This window comes from Arachis ipaensis, chromosome B1 (assembly GCF_059453495.1).
Source record: "Arachis ipaensis isolate K30076 ecotype BB chromosome B1, ASM5945349v1, whole genome shotgun sequence".
Taxonomy (NCBI): Eukaryota; Viridiplantae; Streptophyta; class Magnoliopsida; order Fabales; family Fabaceae; genus Arachis; species Arachis ipaensis.
In genome coordinates this window covers 123,292,501-123,318,468 of record NC_142436.1, presented here as the reverse complement: position 1 = coordinate 123,318,468, position 25,968 = coordinate 123,292,501, and the positions used below count along the sequence as shown (strand labels likewise).

Sequence of the window (25,968 nt, the reverse complement as noted above, 5' to 3'; positions counted from 1 at the left end):
TGCAAAATTTCCCAACCACACCTCCTAATTTTTCATATCAAAATTCTTCACCACTTGAGTATGCCTCAATACAAAATTTATTTCAAAACCCGTATAGTTTATTTCACCACCCACAAAACTCACTCCGCTATACACAAATCCCCTTTCAAAATTCACAAAATTCATTTCATAACTCACAAAATCCATATCAATTCCCTCAAAATATTTTCACCACAACCTATGCACCTCTACATGCTCATAAAAAATCCTCTCTGGCATTTGCACTAGAACAACTCTTCCAGACATGCGCCTCAACTGGCCAACTCATTGAGTTCTTAAGGGAAGAGGCCAGAGAAAGGATTGAAAATATGAAAGCCTCAAGAAGAAATCTAGAAGTACAAATGAGTCCAATGGCACACCATTCTGCTGAAAAACATACCAATGTCTTCCCTAGGCTAGGGGAAGAAAACAATGCCATAAGCTTGAGGAGTGGAGTAATGTTTAGCAAGAAGGATGAATACCAAATTTTGGATGAAAATGAGGAATTGGAAGAGCAAGAAAAAGAGACCCATGTACCAAGTGAAACCCCAATGAAGAAGGAAGTTGTAAGGGAGGAAAATAATTATGAGAATTTACACTCCAATGAAGCAGAGAGTGGCATAGAGGGTGAGTTCATTGAACCACCAATTCAAGAAGTTCTTGATGAAGGGTACACTCCACCCATCACACAACAACCAAGTCTTGAAATTAGAATGGTGAAGGCAATCAAAAAAAGCACTGAAAAGGGGATTGTGACCAAGAAAAAAAGACAGTATCCATGAAAAAGAGAAGGTCAGCAAAAAGCAATCCAACCTCTACCCCAACAAGAAAGGTGAATTAAGCTAATAACAATAAAAGAAATCTTGTTTGGAGGAATTCAAGTCTAAGGGCACTAATTTTCGCCTCTCCTCCCTTGGAGTCATTTCTTTTAACCAACTGGAAGAAGAGAAAGAAAATTCGACAATCAAGTGTCAAGCTAGTGATGTTAAAGAAGCGCTTGTTGGAAGGCAACCCAATATTCCGTATCCTTATATTTTTTTTGTTTATTTTCAATTTATTTAGTTTGTTTTAATTTCTTATCATTTTCCTTCTTTTTAAGTATGTTTTGATCATGCAGAGTGTGTAAAACAGGAACAATTTTTCTTTGCTTAGGGACAAGTAAACTTTTAAGTTTGGTGTTGTAGAGCGCGCTCTCTGTTTATCTTATCATCAATGGTACCAAAGAGAGGTGAATCATCTTCACGGAAGAGCACAACCTGGGGAATGAGATGGCTGGTGCACGAATCCCCACATTTCGTATAACTGTACCAGCAAGTGTACTGGGTCGTCCAAGTAATACCTGAGCGAGTCAGGGTCAATCCCACGAGGATTGTGGTTTGAAGCAAGCTATGGTTATCTTACAGATCTTAGTCAGGCAGATAGAAGAGTTGTAGGTTTGAATTTGGTTAAAAGCATAAAAGGAATGAAAAGTGTATAAAATACTTTGTGAATTTGAATGTAACCAGTGATAAGAAGATGGTTAAGGCTTGGAGATGCTTTGTCCTTCTAGATTAACTCTGGTATTACTGTGTTCTTCAATTGTGAATGATTTCTTCTATGGCAGGCTGTATGTGATCAACGCCATACAGCCGCGGTTGTCAATCTCCTCCAGATCTGAACCCCAGGGTTAGTGCGGATCCATTCTAATTGAGGGTGAAGCTATTGCAGTCCATTCTCCTTAATGATCCTACTCAAAACGCCACAGACAAGGTCAAATCTTCCGTCTAAGAGATGTATAATCAAGCTAGCGGTTCGATGCTTTCCAGTCACGTATTCACACGAACCCAAGAAGAACACGGGTGGTTGTCAGGCACATGGTCTTAGTATAAAGAACGGAGATGATTGTCACAGGTCATTCCATTCATCAAGTTGAAGAACGAAGATACATCTTAGAATTGAATCAAACATGGATTGAAGAGAAACAGTAATACTTTTATTAATCCATAAAACTCAGCAGGGCTCCTCCCCTAAACCTAGGAGGTTTAGAAACTCATACTAATAGGAAACACAATGATACACAAAAATATGGCATAGAGGTCCCTATGATTATGTAAAATATCCCTTAAATACTAAACTAATGACTAAGGATTACATAAGAAAGGGTAAAACAGTCTTTTAGTGCTAAAATCCACTTCTGGAGCCCACTTAGTAAGTGTTTTGGCTGAGCTTTGATGAGATCCACGTGCTAGGAGGCCTCTAGGGCGTTGAATGTTGGCTAGGGGGTCCTCTTTGGGCGTTTGGATGCTGGTCTCCTCCTTTGGGCGCTGGACGCCTGGAATGGGCAGGAGGCTGGCGTTTGACGCCAGTTTTGGGCCTTCAATTCTGAAGCAAAGTATGGACTATTATACAATATTGAAAACCTCTAGAAGTGAGCTTTCTATAGTCGTTAAGAAAGCTCCATAAGGACTTTTGTAGCTCCAGAAAACCTCTTTCGAGTGCAAGGAGGTCAGATCCGGACAACATCTGCAGTGCTTTCTCTGTCTCTGAATCAGACTTTTGCTCCAGCTCCTCAATTTCAGCCAGAAAATATCTGAAATTATACAAAAACACACAACCTCAAAGTAGAATCCAAAAATATGATTTTATCACTAAAACCTATGGAAACTTAATAAAACCTAAACAAAACATGCTAAAAACTATATGAAAATGATGCCAAAAAGCGTATAAAATATCTGCTCATCAATGGCCACCAGGATAACTGAGGTGGTTGAGTTTCTTTTATTTTATTTCCCTTTCTGTTCTTATTTTGTTACCTCCTGTTTTCTGTTGCTTTGATTGCCTGCATGATCTTTAGTACTTTTAGTTCCTAGGTTTTAGTTTCATTCAGTTGCCTTTTGTTTTACTTTATTTGAAAAGACGTCTCATGTACCGCTCACTGAGCTTGAATCTAAAAAAAAAAGAAAAAAAGTGATGTATTACATGAGAAATTGAGTTATATTTAAGATTAGTCTTATTTGCTTAGATGTGGTAGTATTTATCTGTGACTTTGAATGCATGATATGAACAGTGCATATTTGAATTTGAATAAAAGGATGTTGATGCATGAGGAATAGAAATTTAGATAACTATTATGGATTCTCTGAATTAAACAAAATCTTAATCCTTGAAACAAAAAAAATAGCGAAATGAAAATAAAGAAAAGCAAGGTCCAAAGCTCTGAGCATAAATGACTAGGAAGTTCAAATATGATTAAAAGCTCAAAGAGTTATTTTTCTAGCCATATGCTTGTGGTGTGAATGTGTCAAGTAACTCTTGAGACAGAGCACTAAGAGTCAAGGCCAGCTGGAAATACAGAATATGCCAAAGGCTTTGAGCACTACTGTCTGGGAGTAATTGAAAGAAAAATCAGAACTCGAAGAGAATTCCCCAGTTAAGTGCTTATGGTATTTTTTTTTTTCAAATAAAGCTAGAGACAAAACATTTAAAGTCACGGCTAGGATCAAGGTGCAAAGAACTAAAGAAAAAGAATAAAAGAAAATTTGTTGTGTTCAAGAATTAATCCAAAGTAAAAAGGCCAATGAATTTATAAGACTATCCGGATTCTAATTCCGAATGATAGTGACATCCCTTAGATTCAAAAGATAGTGAGATGCCAACACTATTCAGTGTTTTAGTGTTATAAACCCGACTTTGAGAAAGACAGGAGCTTAATTGAGCACTCACTTCTCATACAAATTCACATCCTAAGTTTATATTAGTTTTGGTTGCTTGAGGACAAGCAACAATTCAAGTGAATTTGCATTTGAATTGTCAAGTTTAATCAAGATTTAAATGCTCTTTATCCACTATGAATGCTACTTTGAGTTATGTGTAATTTGGTTTATTTCAGGTAGCATTCAGATAGATTTGACAAGGTTTGTGTAAAAGAAAAGGAAGAAAGTGAATGATGCTATCAACCCTGACCTCCTTGCACTCCAATAGAAATAACTTGAGTTACAGATGTCCAATTGATGCAGTTCCAGCGGTATTAGAAAGCTAACTTCTAGATCTTTCCAATGATATATAATAGTATATACTTTTTCTCCAGTATGTATGGACTTGGTGGCGCATAACTTAGGATTTCCCAAGTTAGACGCCGAATGAAGAAAATACAATCCATCACGTTCGGGTGCAGCCAAGCCTAACTTGGAATTTTAAATTCCAAGTTAGGCACCAATCATCAAGTTAGCAATGGTCCCATGCCTATTTGAGCTATGCAACGATATTTTATTTGATTTTAATTAAAACTTTTATTTTAATTACAAAAAAGAAAAGATATTATTTAGTTTTAGAAAATATATTTTACATTTATTAGAATTAGATAAAGAAAGGGAAAAGATTCAGCCCTTCGGGCTATCTTCTTTCTTACGCACCTCATTCTACAGTTTACAGTTTTTCAGAATCCTTGTTTTCTCTCTGAGCCATGAGCAACTAAACCTCCACTGTTCAGATTAGGAGCTCTGTTTATTGATGGATTGATATTATTACTCTTCTATTTTAATTAATGTTTTGATTTCAATTTCAAAAATTTGTTTTCGTTCTTCATCTTAAGGATTTGGGTAGATCAGAAGAATAACCCTTATTCTATTTGAGTTCTTGTGAACATTGGAAAAGTAATTTACTTGAACAACAGTTTGAAAATAATTTCTCCTAAATTACTAATTATCTGGACTTAACAGGATACGTGACATATAATTCTCTTATATTTGGGTCATTAGAGTTTCTATGGCATATAAACTAGAATTGGACTTAAACCTCTAATTGAAATTAAGTTACCAAAGAATTGGCGGTTAACTAGGTTAGAGGAGACTCAATTACTAAGAATTAGGGTTTAGTCATATATAGTTTGCCATGAATTGAATCTTGCATGACTAAAATAGTTGATAAGAAAAGTTAATCCGGAAGATAAACAACTCCGAAACCTTAACTGTTTTCTCATATATATTGCACAACCCATTTACTGCTTGCTTTCTAATTCTCTGAATTTATTGTTTAATGTTATTGAACTCTCAAACACCATTTTCTGCTTGTCTGACTAAGTAAATCACTCAACCATTATTGCTTGATCCATCAATCCTCGTGGGATTGACTCTCACTCACCTGAGGTATTACTTGGTACGACCCGATACACTTGCCGGTTAGTTTGTGGACTTTAAATTCAGTATCACTAGTCAATATATACAATAGAGTTTTATAAAAGGTTTACTCCTATCTCTCAAACTTATAAACAAAAGCCTCTAAGGTAACAAAGTTATATTTATACAAAAGATGAGAGAATAATTACAACAGAAGTAAAGCAGAACAAGATAAAAGAGAAACCATTCTCCGCTCTGTCACTATGTCCACAAACTCAACGAGGTGGGTTGCGACCTGCATCTGAAAAATAACAACAATATATGGTATGAGAACTGGAGGTTCTTAGTATGGTAACAGTGCCCAATATGTAAGATATAAGGTTCCGAGGTACCAAAGGCAATCCTAAAACTTCACATCAATATAGTTATATTGAAGCTTAAAATAAATAATTAACTTAAACCGTAAATAGGGTAATCTAATCTTAGGAGATTTCTAACTAATACTAAATCACACCGCTGTATCCCACAGCCTTCGCCAACCTACCCTCCTCGAAATCTCATCGCCACCGCCTACCTAACCTCCTCGCACCAATCAATCACAGATAATGCAAGTAAGTAAAATATAAGTAGTATACATATATAGCAGGTAAATCAACTAGCATTAGGCATGTTATTCAAATAGGTATAACTCAAGTAATCAAAGCAAACAAGCATGTAGAAGATGCATATGATGAATGTCTATCCTGTTTGGCTCGTGACATCACTTGTCGGTTCAAAATGCCAACCCGACACATCCCCGGGATGTCGCCTTTTTGCCACGATCAGGGGTATAGTGCCCTGCTCACTCTTTCTAGTACCCAACACTTTATCTTGCGCCCCATGAGTTATAGTGTCCGACACACTCTTTCAGGTTATAGTTCCTGAGTTCACTCTGGTGGCAGAAAGGTTATATGAGCAGGAGATTGACACAGTCCTCATATCTCAACGTAGGCGGGAGACTGTCTCGGCCCCTACGCCGGCACCGCTACCTCGATAAGCAGGAGACTGCCACAGCCCTTGTCTAAGGTGCATTGCAACTTACCAAATCAATGCATTCACGTGAGCGGGAGATTGCCACAGTCCTCACATCCGAATGCTAGTGGGTGACTGTCACAGCTCCCACGACAGAGAATAATGCATATCACAATCACATACTCAATCTCAGAGATCACTGTTCATAGCACAAGTTTGCTTATACCTATCTCATTAACCATAATCATTCATATTTCTCAATTCATTGTCACCTCAATAATCTGCCCAGACACTCAAGTTATTCCATCCACAGAACTTCCCAAGCCTAGTCACCGTCTTCTAAACTTATAACAGAAATTTATCAATTTAATTTACTAACTCACCTCTAATAGTCTTAAGACCTAATTACTAGTTAAAAATCTTAAATGGTAATTAAATAAATTTAGAAAGCTAGATAATCCTTGAAGAGGTGAAGAAAACCATTTTTCAGCAAAACAGGAGTTTCAAGTTTGAAAAATTCTTTACCTAGACAGCACGCTATCTTGTTCTTAGAAAATTCACCAAAAATCATATTTTCACTTGATGAATCTGAAATTTTCCAGAAATAAATTAGACTTATAGAGTTTTAATCCAGATCAAAGAGTTATACGGATTACAAGTTTGCTTTCAAAAACTAGTTTTGCTGTCAACACAGCTAAGAGCTCTATTTTTAAAACAAACACAACTTCTAAAAAATTTATTAAAGTCTGAAATTTTTATACAAACAAAAAAATAGTTCCAGTTTCAATTTATTTTTAGTTCCAATAAAAAATGTGATCAGGTTTAGGAGATATAAGTTTGGAAAGTTGCTAGTTTGATTATGCAGCAGCAGAAAATCAACATTAAAGTAACAAACTTCAAAAACTCATATCTCCTAATCTAACTGTTAAAAGTTAACCAAATTTTGTATGATTGATCTACACATCACAAAGATTCAATAAAAATTAATCCCATTCAATTATGATGATTAGATCATTCTCAAAAAACTTTCGAAGTTGCTTCCAAAAAATCAGTTTATGTAGAATTTTGCCAAACACAGGTTTTTTTTTTTACTAAACCAAACCTCAATATCACAATTCTCACTTTTAAACCATTCCACTCACATACCAAAACTCTATCAATACCATTTATCCCTCTCCATCCTCAATTCAACCTATCTCATGCATTTAATTTCATAATTCTCATCATAAAGTTCCATTCACCACATCAATTCACATACACATAACAACAACTAACATTTTACAACCACAACTCTCACTCACCACATCAATTCACATGCACAAAATAACATTCAACATTTCACAACCACATGAGCCTTGCTCAATCAATCCTTTACCTCAATCATCAATTTATCGTGATAAATTCTCTAATTTTTCATCATCTATCAATAACAACATCATCAATCATCAACACATCAACAATCACCCATTATTAACATCATAATTTGTCCAATCATCACAATCATCATAATCATCAATATTCATATCCCACCATATATAACTCCTTCAACCTTCATCAAAATCATCATCAACCATATCATTTACATGCAATTAATTATACAACAACATCATTCAATCCTATCTTAAAGGCCCCTAGCCTAACATTATATATTACATAAAGAAAACCGAAGTCATACCTTGGCTGATTATCAATATGCACCAAAATTACCAATTGATCACAACCAAGCCCAATCAAGCCACCAACTCAACTCTACTTGCTCCCAATATCACAATTATCAAGCTATACATAATTAATTCATAAATATCAATACTTAGGGTTTCAAAATACACAATTTCACAAGGATGGAGAGTAATCTTATCTTACCCACAGTAGATTGGGATAAAACCCAACAACTTTTCACTAATGGGTGGCACCTAAACAACCAAAATATAAAAATATACTCAAAACCAAAACCTAAATTTTGAAATTCTTAAGGGTTGAGAACTGGACAAGGATTTTCAAAAAGCTTACCATAATACCTAGCTAGAAATAACGGGCTTGGCAAGAGCTTCGCGGGGCCGCAAACCATTCGCGAATCGGAGCACCATAACTCGAGTTATGGTCACTGGAAGTTGATTGTGAATAGTGACCAAACCCTTTTGCTCTTTTCTCTCTCAATGCACATTGTCTTCAGCCTTCTTTGTGCTGAATGTGGCTGTCTTAGCCACTTAAGTGAATGTATACATGTTGGGCTTGGGCCTAACTTGGACCCGGTCCAACTCGTTAGCATTTTTAGCTCATTTGGTCCAATTTTAGGTCAAACCTTTAGAATAGTGCTCGGCTTTTAATTCTAAATATTTTTCTAAGTTTTCCTATAGTTTTTATTGTTCTCACACAGTACCAGACAGACTTAAGCCGGTACTGCCAGCTAAATTACTGGTACACATTTTTACACAATTTTTCGCAAAAAATTACATTTTTCAACTCGAAAAATTCTACTGAATCCAAATCTTACCTTTAAATTTTTTAAATTAATACTTCTAATTTTTTTGACCTATTCTGGACATTAAATTATTATTTATTTTAATTAAACGTTTAGATTAAATTTGGTTCTTACAGCATGCGTGAGACGCAGGCCCAAATTTAAATCTTGGAGGCCTATGGAGTGTTGTGTGATACGCAGGCTAGCTTGCGTGAGATGCAAGGATAGCGGGTAGCCCCTGGAAGTAAGGTTTGGAGACTGCGTGAGATGCAGGGAAGGCAAGTGAGGCACAGGGAAGCGTGAGCTTGAGATGGGGCTGCGTTCAACATAGGAGAAGGCTGCATTAAACGCATGTCAACTATAGACTCTTATACATTATTGGAAAGTTCTAAAAGCTAGTTTTCTAATGCCATTAGCACTGATTTATTTGGACCTCTATAGCTCAAGTTATGATCACTCGAGTATGAAGAGGTCAGGGTGACATCATAACAAATTCTCTTTGCACTTTTCTTCAATTCTTGGTTCTCTGAGAGGTTGCTTCCTTTTGCATGGCTTCTTCCTTGGTTCTCCCAGGGACTTCTTTGGTTGTCCTTATTCTCCTTTGTTCTAGCCTAAAATCTTTCAATAACTTTCTAAACATATCAAGGCATAAGACAACTCCAAGAAATATTGATTAAAGTACAAAAATCTCAATTATAACAAGGAAATCACTAACTTTATTCAAAGAATTAATAAAGAAAACTACTAAAGATGCTCATGCATCACAACATCAAACTTAAGATCTTGGTTGTCCCCAAGCAAGAAAAGAACTATGCACAAAGGAGTCCTCTAAATTGAAGTGGGTTAAAGAATTGCTTTGTAATATCTCAGTGAGTGAAGATCAAGTGACAGTATAGTAACTCTGATTTGTGTGATCAAGTATAGATTCTAGTGCTTGCTAGGCTTACAATTGAAAGTTTTAGAACTTAGAAATTTCATTCGGATGATATTATAGAGGTCTCTTTATATGTTTTCACCTTGAGATAGCTTTTCACTTTTCTTGTTGTTATCATTATTTTCTTTTCTAAGCTATACTTATTTTCTTTTCTTAGCTCTTTTTGGGGTTGATTTTCACGACTTTGAATCTAAATGTTCTATCTGAAGGCGGATTTTTAAGATGAGTTTTCAATCGATACTCCTGAACCAGTTGGTTCAAGGTATCAGTTGTTGAAGTACCCCTCGGATTTACTTGCTCAAGCGTCTCTCTTTGACACAGTCGCACCACAAGCACTTAACTAGAAAAACAACTCTTTGAGATTTGTTTCCTTTTAACCTTCCTAGCCATTGGTGCTCAGAGCCTTGAGCCTTATTTTTTGTTTTTGTTTTTCTTTTCTTGCTGTTTCTTGGTTTTATAGATTTTTGAGAACCTCCATAATACTTCTCTAAACTTCATTCCATACTTTAAAGCTCTACGTGCAAGTTTTCACAAACATGCAACCTCATTACATAATCACACTATCATACCTCCACTTTTCTTAATCTAACTTGTCCCAAATTTTAAAAAATTTCTTCAAATTTTTTCATTTAAAAGCTCTTTATTGCATACTTAAAGATATTGAGTATATGCAATTTCAAAGGTAAGGTAAAATGAAGAAGTATGAATCATGATTATCAAAATAGATGCAAGATATAAGAAATAAAAACTCAAAGATAGAGTTACCTCCCACTTCATCATCTTCTAGACTATGTAGAGCATAGCCTCCAACACCAAACTTAGAGTGGTTGCTTGTCCTCAAGTGATGAGCGGATATTTTATACACTTTTTGGCATCATTTTCATATAGTTTTTAGCATATTTTGTTTAAGTTTTATTAAGTTTTCATAGGTTTTAGTGTAAAATTCACATTTTTTATTCTACTTTGAGTTTGTGTGTTTTTATGCAATTTCAAATATTTTCTGGCTGAAATTGACGAGTTGGAGCAAAAGTCTGATTCAGAGACAGAGAAAGCATTGCAGATGCTATCCGGATCTGACCTCCTTGCACTCGAAAGAGCTTTTCTGGAGCTACATACATCCAAATGGAGCTTGCTCAATGGCTATGAAAATCTAACATCTAGAGCTTTCCAGCAATGTATAATAGTCTATACTTTTCTTCAGAATTGAAGGCCCAAAACTGGCGTTCAACACCAGCCTCCTGCCCTATTCTGGCGTCCAATGCCCACAAGGAGGAGACCAGCGTCCAAACGCCCATAAAGAGGACCCCCTAGCCAGCGTTCAACACCCTAAAGGCCTCCTAGCTCGTAGATCTCAATCAAGCTCAGCCCAAACAGTCACCAAGTGGGCCCCCGAATTGGTTTTAGCACTAAAAGACTATTTTACCCTTCCTATATAATCCTTAGTCATTATCCTAGTATTTATTTGAGAACTTTTACATTATTCAGAACCTTTTAACACTTTAAAAGTTTTTATGATTGTATTTTCTATCAGTATAAGTTTCTAAACCTCCTAGATTAAGGAGAGGAGCCTTGCTGAGTTTTATGGATTAATAAAAGTATTACTATTCTATTTCAATCCGTGTTTGATTCTCTATTCTAAGATGTATCTTTGTTCTTCATCAATATGAATGCGTTGAACTGGCATAAGGTTATCACATTCTATATGGGTTCAGAGTAAGTCTTTCATCGGACAATGATGAACCACCAGCTTGATTATATATCTCTTAGACGGCTAATCCACGACTTCGTTGGGGACTTCTCGAGACATCAGTTCAGCCGAGGTATAGGGAGATTAGAGTCTTTGTGGTATTGACTAGAACCCAAAGGCACATCATTCTCTGATTCGGAAGATTCGACCTTGTCTGTGGCATTTTGAGTAGAATCATTAAGGAGAATGGACTGCAATAGCTTCATCCTCAATCAGAATGGATCCGCACTAACCCTGGGGTTCAGATCTGAAGGAGATTGACAACCGCGGCTGTATGGCGTTGATCACATACAGCCTACCACAGAAGAAATCATTCACAATTGAAGAACACAGTAATACCAGAGTTAATCCAGAAGGACAAAGCATCTCCAAGCGTTAACCATCTTCTTATCACTGGTTACATTCAAATTCACAAAGTATCTTATAAACTTTTCATTCCTTTTATGCTTTTAACCAAATTCAAACCAACAACTCTTCTATCCACCTGACTAAGATCTGCAAGATAACCATAGCTTGCTTCAAACCACAATCTTCATGGGATCGACCCTGACTTGCTCAGGTATTACTTGGACGACCCAGTGCACTTGCTGGTACAGTTACACGAAGTGTAGGGATTCGTGCACCAGCCATCTCATTCCCCAGGTTGTGCTCTTCTGTGAAGATGATTCACCTCTCTTTGGTGTCATTGATGATAAGATAAACAGAGAGCGCGCTCTACAATACCAAACTTAAAAGTTTGCTTGTCCCTAAGCAAAGAAAAATTATTCCTGTTTTACACACTCTACATGATCAAAACATACTTAAAAAGAAGGAAAATTATAAGAAATTAAAACAAACTAAATAAATTGAAAATAAACAAAAAAAATCTAAGGATACGGAATATTGGGTTGCCTCTCAACAAGCGCTTCTTTAACGTCACTAGCTTGACACATGATTGTCGAATTTTCTTCTTCTTCTTCCAGTTGCTTAAAAGAAATGACTCCAAGGGAGGAGAGGTGAAAATTAGTGCCCTCAGACTTGAATTCCTCCTAACAAGCTTTCTTTTATTGTTATTAGCTTGATTCACCTTGCTTGTTGGGGTAGAGGTTGGATTGCTTTTTGCTGACCTTCTCTTTTTCATGGATATTGTCCTTTTTTTTCTTGGTCACAATCCCCTTTTCAGTGCTTTGTTTTATTGCCTTCACATTTCTGATTTCAAGACTTGGGTGTTATGTGATGGGTAGAGTGTACCCTTCATCAAGAACTTCTTGAATTGGTGGTTCAATGAACTCACCGTCTATGCCACTCTCTGCTTCATTGGAGTGTAAATTCTCATAATTGTTTTCCTCTCTTACAATTTCCTTCTTCATTGGGGTTTCACTTGATCACATACAGCCTGCCATAGAAGAAATCATTCACAGTTGAAGAAGACAATAAGACCAGAATTAATCCAGAAGTACAAAGCATCTCTAAGCCTTAACCATCTTCTTATAATCAAACCTTGTAATTCCATCTTTATTCCTTTTATGCATTTAAACAAATCCAACAACTCTTCTATCCACCTAACTAAGATCTGCAAGATAACCATAGCTTACTTCAAATCACAATCCTCGTGGAATCGACCCTGACTCGCTCAGGTATTACTTGGATGACCCAGTGCACTTGCTGGTTCAGTGTATGAAGTGTGAGGATTCGTGCGCACCATCAAGCAAGAAAGAAAAAAGTTGGTGATGGAAATATGAATAATCATGATTATCCAGTGAAGGCACAAAAGTGATGCAAAAGCTTATTCTAATAAAATAAACAAAATAAAAACAAAATGAAATTAAAGACAAAATAAAAGATTACTGACAGTTGGGTTGCCTCCCAAGAAACACTCTTTTAACATCACTATCTTGACAGTTGGTGCACAGATTCCCACACTCCGTACAACTGAACCAGCATGTGCACTGGGTCATCCAAGTAATACCTGAGGTGAGTCAGGGTCGATCCCACAAGGATTGTCAGCTTGGATCAAACATTGGTTATCTTGTAAATCTTAGTCAGGCAGATAGAAAAGTTGTTTAGTGGTTTAAGCGCATAAAAGTAAAATAAAGATAATGTTACTCAGTAATTGTGAATTGAATGATAAGAAGATGGTTAAGGCTTCAGAGATGCTTTGTTTTATGGATCAATCCTTTCTTACTGTCTACTCCAACTGTGAATGCTTTTTTCTATAGCAGGCTGTATGTGATCAACGCTGGTTTGAGCGGCCGCCAATCTTCTTCTAGGATGAACACCAGGTTTAGTGCGCATTCAGTCTAAATGAGGGTGAAGCTCCTACAGTTCATTCCCTTGATGATCCTACTCAAAATGCCACAGACAAGGTCGAATCTTCCGGATCTGAGAATGATGCGCCTTGGTTCTAGCCTCTACCACAAAAACCCTAATCTCCCGATACCTCAGCTGAACTGATGTCTCGTGAAGTCCCCAACGAAATCGTGAATTAGCCGTCTAAGAGACGTATCCTCAGCTAGTGGTTCATTGATATCCGATGAAAGATGCTCGCTGAACCCATGTAGAATAGAGCTAACTTTTGACGGTTCAACTCATTGATAAGGTTGAAGAACGAAGATACATCTTCGGAGAGAATCAAACACAAATTGAAATAAAACAGTAGTACTTTTATTAATCCATAAAACTCAGCAGAGTTTCTAACCTTAACCTAAGAGGTTTAATGGCTCATACTGTACATAATGGTGTTCGAAAATATGATATGCTGGAGAGTGATCCTAAACATGGTTGATCTTCTCCTATAAATACTAATCTAATAACTAAGGATTACAGAAATATGATAGGCTTAGGCTTGTGGTGCAAAAATCTACTTCTGGGGCCCACTTGGTGAGTGTTTGGGCTAAGCTAAGGATGTTTCCACGTGCTAGGACTCCCTAGGAGTGTTGAACGCTGGCTAGGGGCCCCCTTTTGGGTGTTGGATGCTGGCCACCTCTCTGTGGGCGTTGGACGCCAGGACTAGGGTAGATGGCTGGCGTTGAACGCTAGTTTTGGGCCTTCATCTCCAAAAACAAGTATGCACTATTATATATTTCTGGAAAGCCCTAGATCTTAACTTTTCATAGCCATTAAGAACGCTTCATTTGGATATCTGTAGCTCTAGAAAGGCTTGCTTGAGTGTATGGAGGTAAGATCCTGACAGCATCTGTTATGCTTTCATTGCCTCTGAATCAGACTTTGTCAAAACTCTCAGATTTCAGCCAGAAAATACTTTAAATCACCATAAAACACAACAACTCATAGTAGAATCCAAAAATGTGAATTTTACACTAAAACCTATGAAAATATAGTAAAACTTAAACAAAACATGCTAAAAACTATATGAAAATAATGTCAAAAAGCGTATAAAATATTTGCTCATCACAACACCAAACTTAAACTGTTGCTTGTCCCCAAGCAACTAAAAAAAAGTAGGATAAAAATAAGAGTAAGATACAATAAATCTCAGAGTTTTCAATGAAGCTCAGTTTCAATTAGATGAGCGGGACTTAGTAGCTTTTTACTTTTGAATAGTTTTGGCATCTCACTATCCATTGAAGCTCAGAAGTGTTGGCCTCTTTAGGAACTTAGAATCTAGATGATATTATTGACTCTCCTAGTTTAGTTTTTTTTATTCTTGAACACAGCTTTTAGAGTCTTACTCGTGGCCCTAAGCACTTTGTTTTCCAGTATTACCACCGGATACATAAATGCCACAAACACTTAACTGGGTGAACCCTTTCGAATTGTGATTTAGCTTTGCTAGAATCCCCAGATAGAGGTGTCCAGAGTTCTTAAGCACACTCTTTTTGCTTTGGATCAACACTTAAACTACTCAGTCTCAAGCTTTTTACTTGACACCTTCACACCACAAGCATATAGTTAGGGAGATTGTTTCTTTGGAGTGCTTAGGTCAAGATTTTGTTTCTTTTAGGCCCTCCTAACCATTGATGCTCAAAGCCTTGGATCCTTTTACCCTTGCCTTTTGTTTTAAAGGGTTATTGGCTTTTTGCTCTTGCCTTTTGGTTTAAAGAGCTATTGGCTTTTTCTGCTTTTTATTTCTTTTTCATCTTGCTTTTTTTTTATTTTTTATTTTTTTTTTTGCTTTTTGCTGGTTTTTCTTGCTTCAAGTATCAAATTTTAGATTTTTCAGATTACCAATAATACTTCTCCTTTTTCATCATTCTTTCAAGAGCCAACATTCTTAATTCCAATTTCAAATATGCACTATTCATTCATACATTCAGTAAACAAAAGCAATGCCACCACATCAAGATATTTGAACTATTCTTAAGATAAACTTGAAATTCATGCATCTTAATTTTTCTTTTTCAAATAAAATTTTCTTTTAAGCAAGGTGAGAGATATATGGAACATTTTATAACTTTAAGACATAGATAGAAATGATCATGCAATAGGAACACGAGAACAGACAACAAAACATAATGAAAAACAGAAAAATGACATAAAAGAAAGGGGTGATGGAACGGGACCACCTTAGTGACGGCGGCTACCACTTCCTCTAGAGAATCCAATAGAGTGCTTGATGTCTTCAATGTCACGCCCTTGTCTCTGTTGTTCTTCCCTCATAGCTATTTGATCTTCTCTAATTTCATTGAGGATGGTGGAATGCTCTTGATGCTCCATCCTCAACTGATTCATGTTAGAACTTAATTCTCCCACAGAAGTATGCCATTGATCCCAATAGCTTTAAAGAGGAAAATACATCTCTTGTGGTATCTCAGGGATCTCATGTTAAGGTGGCTCCACATGCTCATGTTGAGGTTCATATGCCGGCTCTCTAGTATGCTCCATCCTTCTTTTAGTGGTGGGCTTGTCTTCCTCAATTGGAATGTCACCTTCTATGACAATCCTAGCTGAATTGCATAAGTGACAGATAAGATGAGGGAAAGCTAACCTTGCTTGGGTGGAGGGCTTGTCTACCACTTTGTATAACTCTTGAGGTATCACCTCATGTACTTCCACCTACTCTCCGAGCATGATGCAATGGATCATGATGGCTCGGTCTATGGTCACTTCGGACCGGTTGTTAGTAGGGATGATAGAGCGTTAGATGAATTCCAAGCATCCTCTAGCTATGGGCTTGAGGTCAGGCCATCTTAGTTGGATAGACCTACTTTAGGAATTCCTTTTCCACTGTGCTCCTTCCACATAGATGTCTGAGAGCACTTGATCTAGCCTTTGATCAAAATTGACTCTTCTAGTGTAAGGATGTGGGTCTCCTTACATCAAAGGCAAGTTGAATGCCAACCTCACACTTTTCGGGCTAAAGTCTAAGATTCTCCCTCTGACCATGGTGCTCCAATTTTTAGGATGTAGGTTCACACTAATGTCATGGTTTTTTGACCGATGCATTAGCATAGAACTCTTGCTAAGGTAGAGGTTGATCATGGTGTTTTAACTTCTCCCCTCTCACTGTGAATCTTCTCCTCATGTCTTCATCTATGAGCTCAATGTGTTCAAAAGAGAGAATCTTATTTACTATGTAAGGGCCATGTCACTTTTTGTTGAGTTCCCATGGAGGTAGGTAGGATTGTAGTACTTTCTATCCAAGTGAGAAGTCACTTGTGGGAATTTTCTTGTTTTTCTAGCCTTTGGTCTTTTTCGTCGGAGTCTTTTCTTCCTCTTTCTTTGATGATGCACACCCAACACCAAACTTAGGTTTGATGTCAGGAGAAGTTATGTTGATTTCCACAAAAGGAGGCTTGGGTTGCAAATTCTTGTTAGCTTTATCAGGGGGTTCTTGGAGACTTGGATCAATTGATTCAACCTTTATGCAATTCTCCTTCTCACTTGAATGATACATGATGTTAAAAATATGAAAAACTAAGTGCTCATCATGCATCCTCAATATTAATTCACCCTTTTCAACATCAATGAGAGCTCTCCTAATGGCTAAGAATAAGCTCCCTAGAATGATTAAGGCATTATCATCCTCCTCCATATCAAGAATCACAAAATCTGCTAGGAGAAAAAACTTTCTCACTTTGACCAACACATTCTCAACTATTCCATGTGCATACTTTATTGATTTGTCTATCATTTGTAGTGTTATCCTTGTTGGTTGCTCTTCTTGGATTTGTAGCTTCTTCATTACAGACAAAGGCATTAAATTGATACTTGTCTCTAAATCACACAAGGCTTTTTCAAAAGTTCTGCTTCCAACGGTACATAGAATTTGGGAGCTCCCTAGATCTTGCATCTTCCTTGACAAATTTCTTTGAATAATTGCACTACATTCTTTGGTCATCATTATGGTGTCATCTCCTTTCAAAGTCCTCTTCTTGGATAATAACTCCTTCATGAATTTAACATAAAGAGGCATTTGTTCTAAAGCTTCTATGAATGGAATGTCAATGTGAATCTTCTTGAATACCTCTAAAAGGTTAGAGAATTGTCCATCAAGATGATGTTGCTAAAGCCTTTAAGGGAAGAGAATTCTTGGTTGATAGGGTTTCACTATTTCCTTCTTCTTTGGGGCAATAGTTGGTGCATGAGCTTCCTTCTTTTTTTTCTTCTCCTCTGTAACATGTTCTTCATGGCTTGTGGTTTCTTTATCCATGGCTTTTTCACTTCTCAGTATGATGGCCTTGCATTCTTCTCTTGGATTGAGAATGGTATCATTTGAAAAAGTGTTATTGGGTCTTGTTGCTAATTGCTTAGCAATTTGTCCCACTTGTACTTCCAAATTTCTAATAGAAGTACCTTGGTTTTGGAAGTTGGCTCTTGTCTCCTCCATGAAGCTTTAATGTGTTGTATGAAGGTGGAGGTGGATTGGACTAACTTTTCTATGGCATTCTCAAGAGAATTGAATTTAGTTTCAAGGGAAGAGATTCTTTGATGTAATTGTGATTGCATTAGGGGAGCTTGTTATTGATGCAGTACATTGAAGCTTATTTGTTTTCGGTTCTCCCACCCAAAGTTTGGGTGATTTCTCTATCTCAGATTGTATGGTCATTTTCTGGCCTTAAGAAATATCCCATATAGTTTACTTGTTCTAGGAGTGATTCAAACTCCATCATCCCCTTACACAAGAACACCAAACAGAATCAAACGCACATTGTGGAATAAAGAAAAAGAAATAAAGAGAAATAACATGGAATAATAAAAAAAATAAAAGAAAGATAAAGTAAAATAAGATAAAATAAAGATCTAATTTAGTAATTCGTAAAGCAAAAGAAAAGTCTAATTCAGAGAATAAATTAATGTGATAGTTGTCAATTTCAATTAATCCTCAGCAACGACACCAAAAAATTGATGCAAAATTTTGTAACACCACAACTTGGCAAGTGCACCGAATCATATCATGTAATATCACAGTGAGTAAGTTATCATTCCCACGAGGATTAAAGGATTAAGAAACAATGATTAATTGACTATTCTAATTAGACAAATCAAGAAACATAAGAATGAATGAAAAATTATAGCACACGTATAAACAGAGGTAATAAAATAGCAAACAGTAAGTGAATGAAGATAGTGATGGTGATGATGTTAAGATTCCAGAGATATTCACTCTTTAAGAAAACAATCCTTGTGTTCATTTATTTGAGGCATGCAAAGATCAATCACGACAAATCATAAATAATCAAATTCCAATTCCTTGGCAATTCAATTTCTCTTTAACCTAATCAATTACTAATTTCTTAGTCAATTATTTAAGAAAAGAGGTTAAGCACAAAACCGATTTAGTTTCAAATAAGATTCAAGAATAGTCCTTAGGTTGAATTTTATGTCACTTATCCAAGCTAGTACAAAATAATTGATATTTATAAGAAGTAATGATTTCCAAAATTTTTCCTATCCGAATTTTACGTCACTTATTCAAATCAGAGTAATTGAAAATCACAAAGTGTTACACACTCTTTGAAACACTATTCCTAGTTAAATTAAAAAGTCATGAGAAAGAGTTTTTGAGCTGATTCCAATATTAATTTTTCCAAAATAATATTTAGAATCCAAAACGGAGTTAGAATGTTTTTCAATAATTCTAAATCTTTAGGGATGAAGAACAAAAACGCAATCATGAAATAGATCAAAGCATAAACCTCAAATAAAGTAAAATACTTAGATTAATAATCCATAAAAAAATGAGCAGAGCTCTTATCCTTAACAGAGGAGATTAGTTGCTTACGGTGGGAATGAAAGTAAAACTGTAAAGTGTGGTGGAAATTGGGGTGTCCATAGACAAAGTCTTAGGACTTCTTTAAAACCTAAACAATGACCTAGAATTTAAATTCAAACTAAATCAAAATAAAATCAAATCTTTTATTAATGACTCTTAACTAATTAGTGATCTTTCTTGTAATTTGAGATTCAAAACTTGATTTCCTGCTTTGTTGAAATCATGGGCTTCAACTTAATCTTGGGCCAATCAAAGAGAGCACTTGAAGTTGGAGAGATTAGTGAAGGAATGAGATGTCCCTGGAGGTGGTCCAAGCCATGCATTAGACGTAAGGTGGAATGCGTGAGATGCAGGCCCAAATTTAAGATCATGGAGGCCTCTGGAGTGTTGTGTGAGATGTAGGCAAGCTTGCGTGAGACACAAGGAGAGAGGGTAGCCCCTGAAAGTGAGGTTTGGAGGCTGCATGAGACGCAGGGAAGGCAAGTGAGGCGCAGGGAAGGCAAGTAAGGCGTAGGAAAGCTTGCGCTTGAGATGGGGCTGCGTTTAACACACGAGAAGGCTGCGTTAGACGCATGTCCACTATAGACTATTATATTTCATTGGAAAGCTCTGAAAGTTGGCTTTCTAATGCTGTTAGAACTAGTCATTTGGACCTCTATAACTCAAGTTATGCTCACTCGAATATGAAGAGGCCAGGGTGACAATATACACAAATTCTCTTTGCACTTGTCTTCATTTCTTAGTTCCCTGGGAGGTTACTTCCTTTTGCATGCCTTCTTCCTTGGTTCTCCCAGGGGATTTTTTGGTTGTCCTTCTCCTTCTTGTTCTTGCCTAAAATCTTTCAATAACTTCCTAAACATATTAAAGCACAAAACAACTCCAAGAAACATTGATTAAAACATAAAAATCTCAATTATAACAAGAAAATTACTAACTTTATTCAAAGAATTAATAAAGAAAACTACTAAAGATGCTCATGCATCAGTCGGTTGATATCCTAATTGATTATCTAGCAAAGTCTTTTTTGTATTGACACATTTTTCCATGCTTTTGAGAGAAAGTCAGGTTCGGTTCTCGTTCTTGTCTCCCATACCATCACTTGATTTAATCTTAATTAATTTTATTTAGTGGAGGCGATCAAGAACGAAAATGATTATTAGGAGATAAATGCCATTATTCAAGATATCCAATATTTGAACCATAATCTTTTTCTATGTGACTGTACTTGGACACCACGGTAGGAGAATCTACTAGCACATGTCATTCCAGAGATGAAGGAGCATGGAATTTTCCCAAGAAATTGGAGCCTAAATCCAATGAGGAAGGTGGCGAAGATCATGGAGAAGGAAGCCAGCACCAAAATTTTACTCCAAGTAACGCTCTGAGTCGTTAATTCGCCATTACCCATCTCTCATCATTTTTCTTTCCATCGGCATAACCATCAATTTAAATACCCATCATCAAAGTCATAGTGATGGAAGCCATCCATGATGGCCATAGTAGCAATAAGAAAGTAGAGTATAGGATCCCAATCCCCTACGGCGATGAGGTCAAGAACGAAGCAGCTCCAGCTAGTTTCATGGAAAAAGGTCTGCTATTTCTCTGTTTGTGTCTTTTCTTTTGGTAATATATGGGCCCGAAGGCCGAAGAAAAGAAAAGATTACACTACAGAGACTTCATGGGGTAATAAAATCCCTCTGTTAACCTCATCTAAAATGATACTCAACATAGTTGGGGGTTGATCTATGAATATGCATCCTGTCGATAGTTTCAAGCTCTCCTTCGCTAAGAAATCAGCTCCACGATTTTCCTCTTTATATACATGTTGAATTTTGATAATCCAGTTTCTATCCAGAAATTGTCTAATTCTTCTCACCAATTGATTTGGGTGGTTCTCCTTTTTCTCTTTTTCGCACACTGCAGAAATCATCGCTTATAAATCTAATTCCACAACAAGTTTGCAAATACCTAAATCCCAAGCTATTCTCAAACCATGATACACCCCCATAGCTTCACTTGAAAGGCTGTGCAAGTGCCCACTGAGGCCATAAATCCAGCCATCCATCACCCTTGATGGTTTCTAATCAAGCCTTTATACCCCGCTTTTCCTGGATTTCCTTTGCAGCCCCATCTGAATTTAACTTAGCCCAACCTTTTGGAGGGTGCTTCCAATCAACTAATACTTCTCTTCTCTAAACCTTCTTGTTCCTCCATGGTTGCTTTTCAAAATCCACCAAAATCACGTTGGCATAATTCAGGATAACAGGAACCATGTTAGTTGGCCTTTGAAACGGGGAGGAGAAAATCTCCTTATTCCTCCATCTCTATAGCCACCAATAGGTTACCATGAAAATTTTTCTCCACTTTTCAAGGTTATTGGCTTTTTCAATATCCATTGTCAAGTTTCAGCGAATCTAGAAGTTGAAGGGAGCTCTATAAAAGAGTTCAAGATGATGCGGGTGTATGATGCTTGCCTAAGTTCGATATGCCACCAGGCAATCCCGCAACATATGCAAGAGAGTCTCAGTCTCTCCAGTACATCTGTGGCAATCCAGACCGGCTCCAACAAGCCTAGCTCTCCTCTGTGCTGTCATTAGTCTTTGATGAATTGTCATCCAAATAAAAAATGTTATACGCTGAGGGCCTTGCCACCTCCATATGATGTCCCATGCTTGATCTGTTGGCTCTCCATGACACGCTAGAGCACTATACATGCTTGGTATGATGTACTGTCCATCTTTGGTTAAGTTCCAAATGACACTATCTTCTCCTAAGTTATTATCAGGGGGAAGTATAACTCTAATTCTTTGTATAATATCACCAGAAACATATTGCTCCAGCAATTCATAGTTCTAGTTTTGGTCTTCCTTAATTACTCACTACAAGAAAACAAGCTTTTTGCTATGCTTTTAAAGCATGGCAAAAAGTCAAAAAAACGCGTAACGGTAGCTTTTTGACATGCTTTTTGAGCTACCGGCATGCTTTTGAAAAGGTCACATCTGCAAAGGTGCCAGTTGTTCTATCGCCACGCTTTATTTTTTGCCACGCCTTTAAAGATCACCACGCTTTAAAAGCGTGGTCATATGTGCCAGATATGGCTACGCTTTAAAAGCGTGCCAATAGCAAGACATATGGATATGCTTTTAAAGCGTGCTGATAGCGAGACATATAGCTGTGCTTTTAAAGCGTGCCAATAGCGTGAGATACAGCTACGCTTTTAAAGCATGCCAATAGCAAGAGATATGGCTACACTTTTAAAACGTGGCTATTGATGACTGTTGTACAATATGGCTACATTGTTAAAGCGTGGCAAAAAGTTTGTTCAGTAACCTATTGTTCTTTTTTAATCTTCGTAATAAAACCTTATAAAATTTATAGATAATTTTAAAATTTAGACAATGACCAATAATTTTAAATTAACCAACTCAACATACATAAATTTGTCACCAAAAAAAGTGTTTAATCATATGACAGTATAAAAAATACCAAAAATCATAGTCATAACAACTTCACATGTATTCCTAATACATGAATTACAATTCCAACAACTTTGCCATGCTATCTAACAATAATTTTGATAAATCTCCTCCAATTCACCAAATTGATCATCAACCTCCACTATGTCCTCAGATAGACATACATCACTACAACAAATTCGGGTTGGCTATACGGCCGTTACCTTTGGTCTAAGGCAACGTTTTTGTGTATTAAAGGGAACCCTTTTTAAGGCAACCTTCAATAAACGTTGCCTTTTCTGCAAATAAAGCAACTCCGCAAAAGGGTTGCCTTAGAGCACCCAAACATAACGCTTGAGATGAGACGTTATGGCAACACTTTTTACGAGTTATATTTTCTAATACATAAAGCAACACTTGTCCTGAGTTTTTTAAGTTGCCTTTTCTTATACCTAAAGCAACACTTGTGCAAGTTTTTTCTAGTTGTTTTTTCATATACCTAAAGCAACCCTTGGCCAGATTTTTTTAGGTTGCCTTTTTCATATACCTAAAGCAACACTTGTCCAGGTTTTTTTAAATTTCCTTTTTTATAGACCTAATGCAACACTTATGTAAGTGTATTTGCAGTTGTCTTTTTTTAATACCTAAAGCAACACCTTATTGAGTTTCTCTTATGTTCTCTTTTTTAATATCTAAAATAATATATTTTTTACCTTTGTTATATTTATATGACATTTGAAGGATATATAACACCCACATTTGAATAAGCTAATAATATATATTGCATATATATAGAAAGGTCTACCAAGTGCCAATTAACATACTTGCCAAATTACTAAGTCAAATAAATAATAAACATAAGTAAGCAAAATACATGTTTTTCTGATGATGAACTTAAACCAAAAAGAAACTAAGTTTTTGACTTGAAACCAAAAAGACTTGGTGCTTCACCATTGCGCCAAGAATTGTTGCCTTTATGTCTTCAAAAAACTTCATCCAACAATAAGAAATCTGCAGTCAAATTTAAATGAAAAAAAAATTATAGTAAAAACATTAGCTATACAATAACATGTATACTCAAGTGTTACAACAATTTAGCAAACATATACCTAATCATGATTTGGAATATGAGTCGATGGAGGAGAATGCCGAGAAACTAAATTTGGATCTTGTGCACTATTTGCAGACGATTGCTTAGATCGCAAGAGAGAAAGCGCTTCATCAACATTCATACCAGGAGAAGTTTGTTGCAGCATAAGTTTCACAATATCTTCCAATCCTTGCAGTCGTTGCTTATGGTCATCTAATTCAGTTTTTAAAGCTGTTACCTTCTCTTCACTTTGTTTTTTTATTTCATCTATTTCTTTATTTTTCTTAAGAGAAGCTTTTGTAACAGTTCTTCCAAAACATCGAACTCTTCCTAGATTCTCTTTACCAAAAACTTTTTGAAATGGATTAGTAGGAGTTTCTCCAGCTTCTTGGAGATCATCAAGTTTATCCTATAAACACAAACAGCCATAAAACAGCCATAAAATAGCAGTCCATGATAGCCATAAAACAGGCATAAAATAGGCATAGAATAGCAACTAAATCAGTCATAAAGCAGCCATGAAACAGCCATAAAACAGTAACTATGATAGCCATAAAACAGCCATAAATTAGCAGTCCATGATAGCCATAACACAGACATAAAATAGGCATAGAACAGCAATTAAATCAGTCAGTAATAAACCATAAAATAGCTATAAAACAGCAACTATGACACCCATAAAACAGCCATAAAGTAGATACTAAAACAACAACCACGATAGCCATAAAACAACCATAAAATAGCAATTAAAATAACAATCCATGACATCCATAAAATAGCTGCCATGACAGCCATAAAATAAGCATAACATAGCCATAAAACAGCAACTAAATCAGCCATAAAACAGCAACTAAATCAACCACAAAACAGCCATGAAACAACCATAAAACAGCCACAAAGTAGATACTATAACAACAATCATGATAGCCATAAAACAGCAAAGAAAATAGCATCCATGACAGCCATAAAATAGCATCTAAAACAAGAAAATTATAGAGTAACTTACAATAACAGCCTGTGTTTCTACATCAAGTGTTTTCCCTTTTAGTCCATTCCGAGTTGCAACAAACATTTCAGCTTGATTTGGTTCCTCTTTGTTCTCTTTTTTCTCACGCTACAGACCAAGATAGCAATTACAAAGTTATAACATACTAAAATTAGGGGGAAGTAACGAGTAGAGAATTTTAACTCAAACTTGACCTTACCAAATCAACACGCACTCTTGCAAAATTGATTGGTCCCATTTTATGCCTCCATTGTTGCTTCTTGCGATTTTCAGAATTTATAGCACACATGGCCTATGTTTAAAATAAACAATGATGAAAAAAATATAAAAATTGAAAAAAGTATACTTGAACATATCAAATAATAATAATTGAAATTCTCTAGCTCACTTTGATAGTTGGAATACTCCAATATGCAATTATACATAAGGCGTCCTTTCCGCTTGTGCCACATCCCTAAATCTATCGGGGTATAGTTCTTTGCTAGCCTCTTCAACCAAGTTATAGAATTTCTTTGCTTCTTCATTCATACCTTCTTTTATCCTTTCTGCTTGTGCCACATCCCTAAATCTATCGTTCAATAAGGCGTCCATGTCGTCATACGAGTTAGTCTCAATCTCACTATCAATATCACTATCGCTATCGCTATCAACATCCATGCCAACTACACTTTCCCCATGATGAATCCATCTCGTATAACCATTAACAAATCCGAAGGCAATCAAATGTATATAAATTGTTTGTCTTTTGTGCCACAAGAAATTACAACACTATGCACAAGGGCATAAAATTTCCTCTCCTTGTGGGCTTCCAATAGAGTAAGCAAAGTCTAAGAAGTCATTGACACCATTACTAAACTCAACTTTATCTCTCGGTAAACTCATCCAATCCTTTTCTAAGTCTTGCGAAAACCTAATTATTAATATATTGTTACTACTATTTAACCAAGCATGCAAATAATAATATTTATGCATATTAAGTACATAAATCCATCAAAAAG

At 36.3% G+C, this 25,968-nt stretch overlaps 1 protein-coding gene across 1 annotated transcript; it reads right to left on the bottom strand.

Annotated features, from left to right (window-relative positions):
* Positions 1-23,983: 23,983 nt before the first annotated feature.
* Positions 23,984-25,385, bottom strand: LOC107610869 (uncharacterized). The gene is made up of 4 exons (XM_088499258.1): positions 25,359-25,385; positions 25,170-25,262; positions 24,971-25,078; positions 23,984-24,373 (listed from the first exon to the last, which is right to left on the bottom strand). The coding sequence occupies exons 2-4, from the start codon at positions 25,257-25,259 to the stop codon at positions 23,984-23,986; spliced, it is 588 nt and encodes a 195-aa protein (XP_088355384.1). The 5' UTR covers positions 25,260-25,262; positions 25,359-25,385.
* Positions 25,386-25,968: the final 583 nt, after the last annotated feature.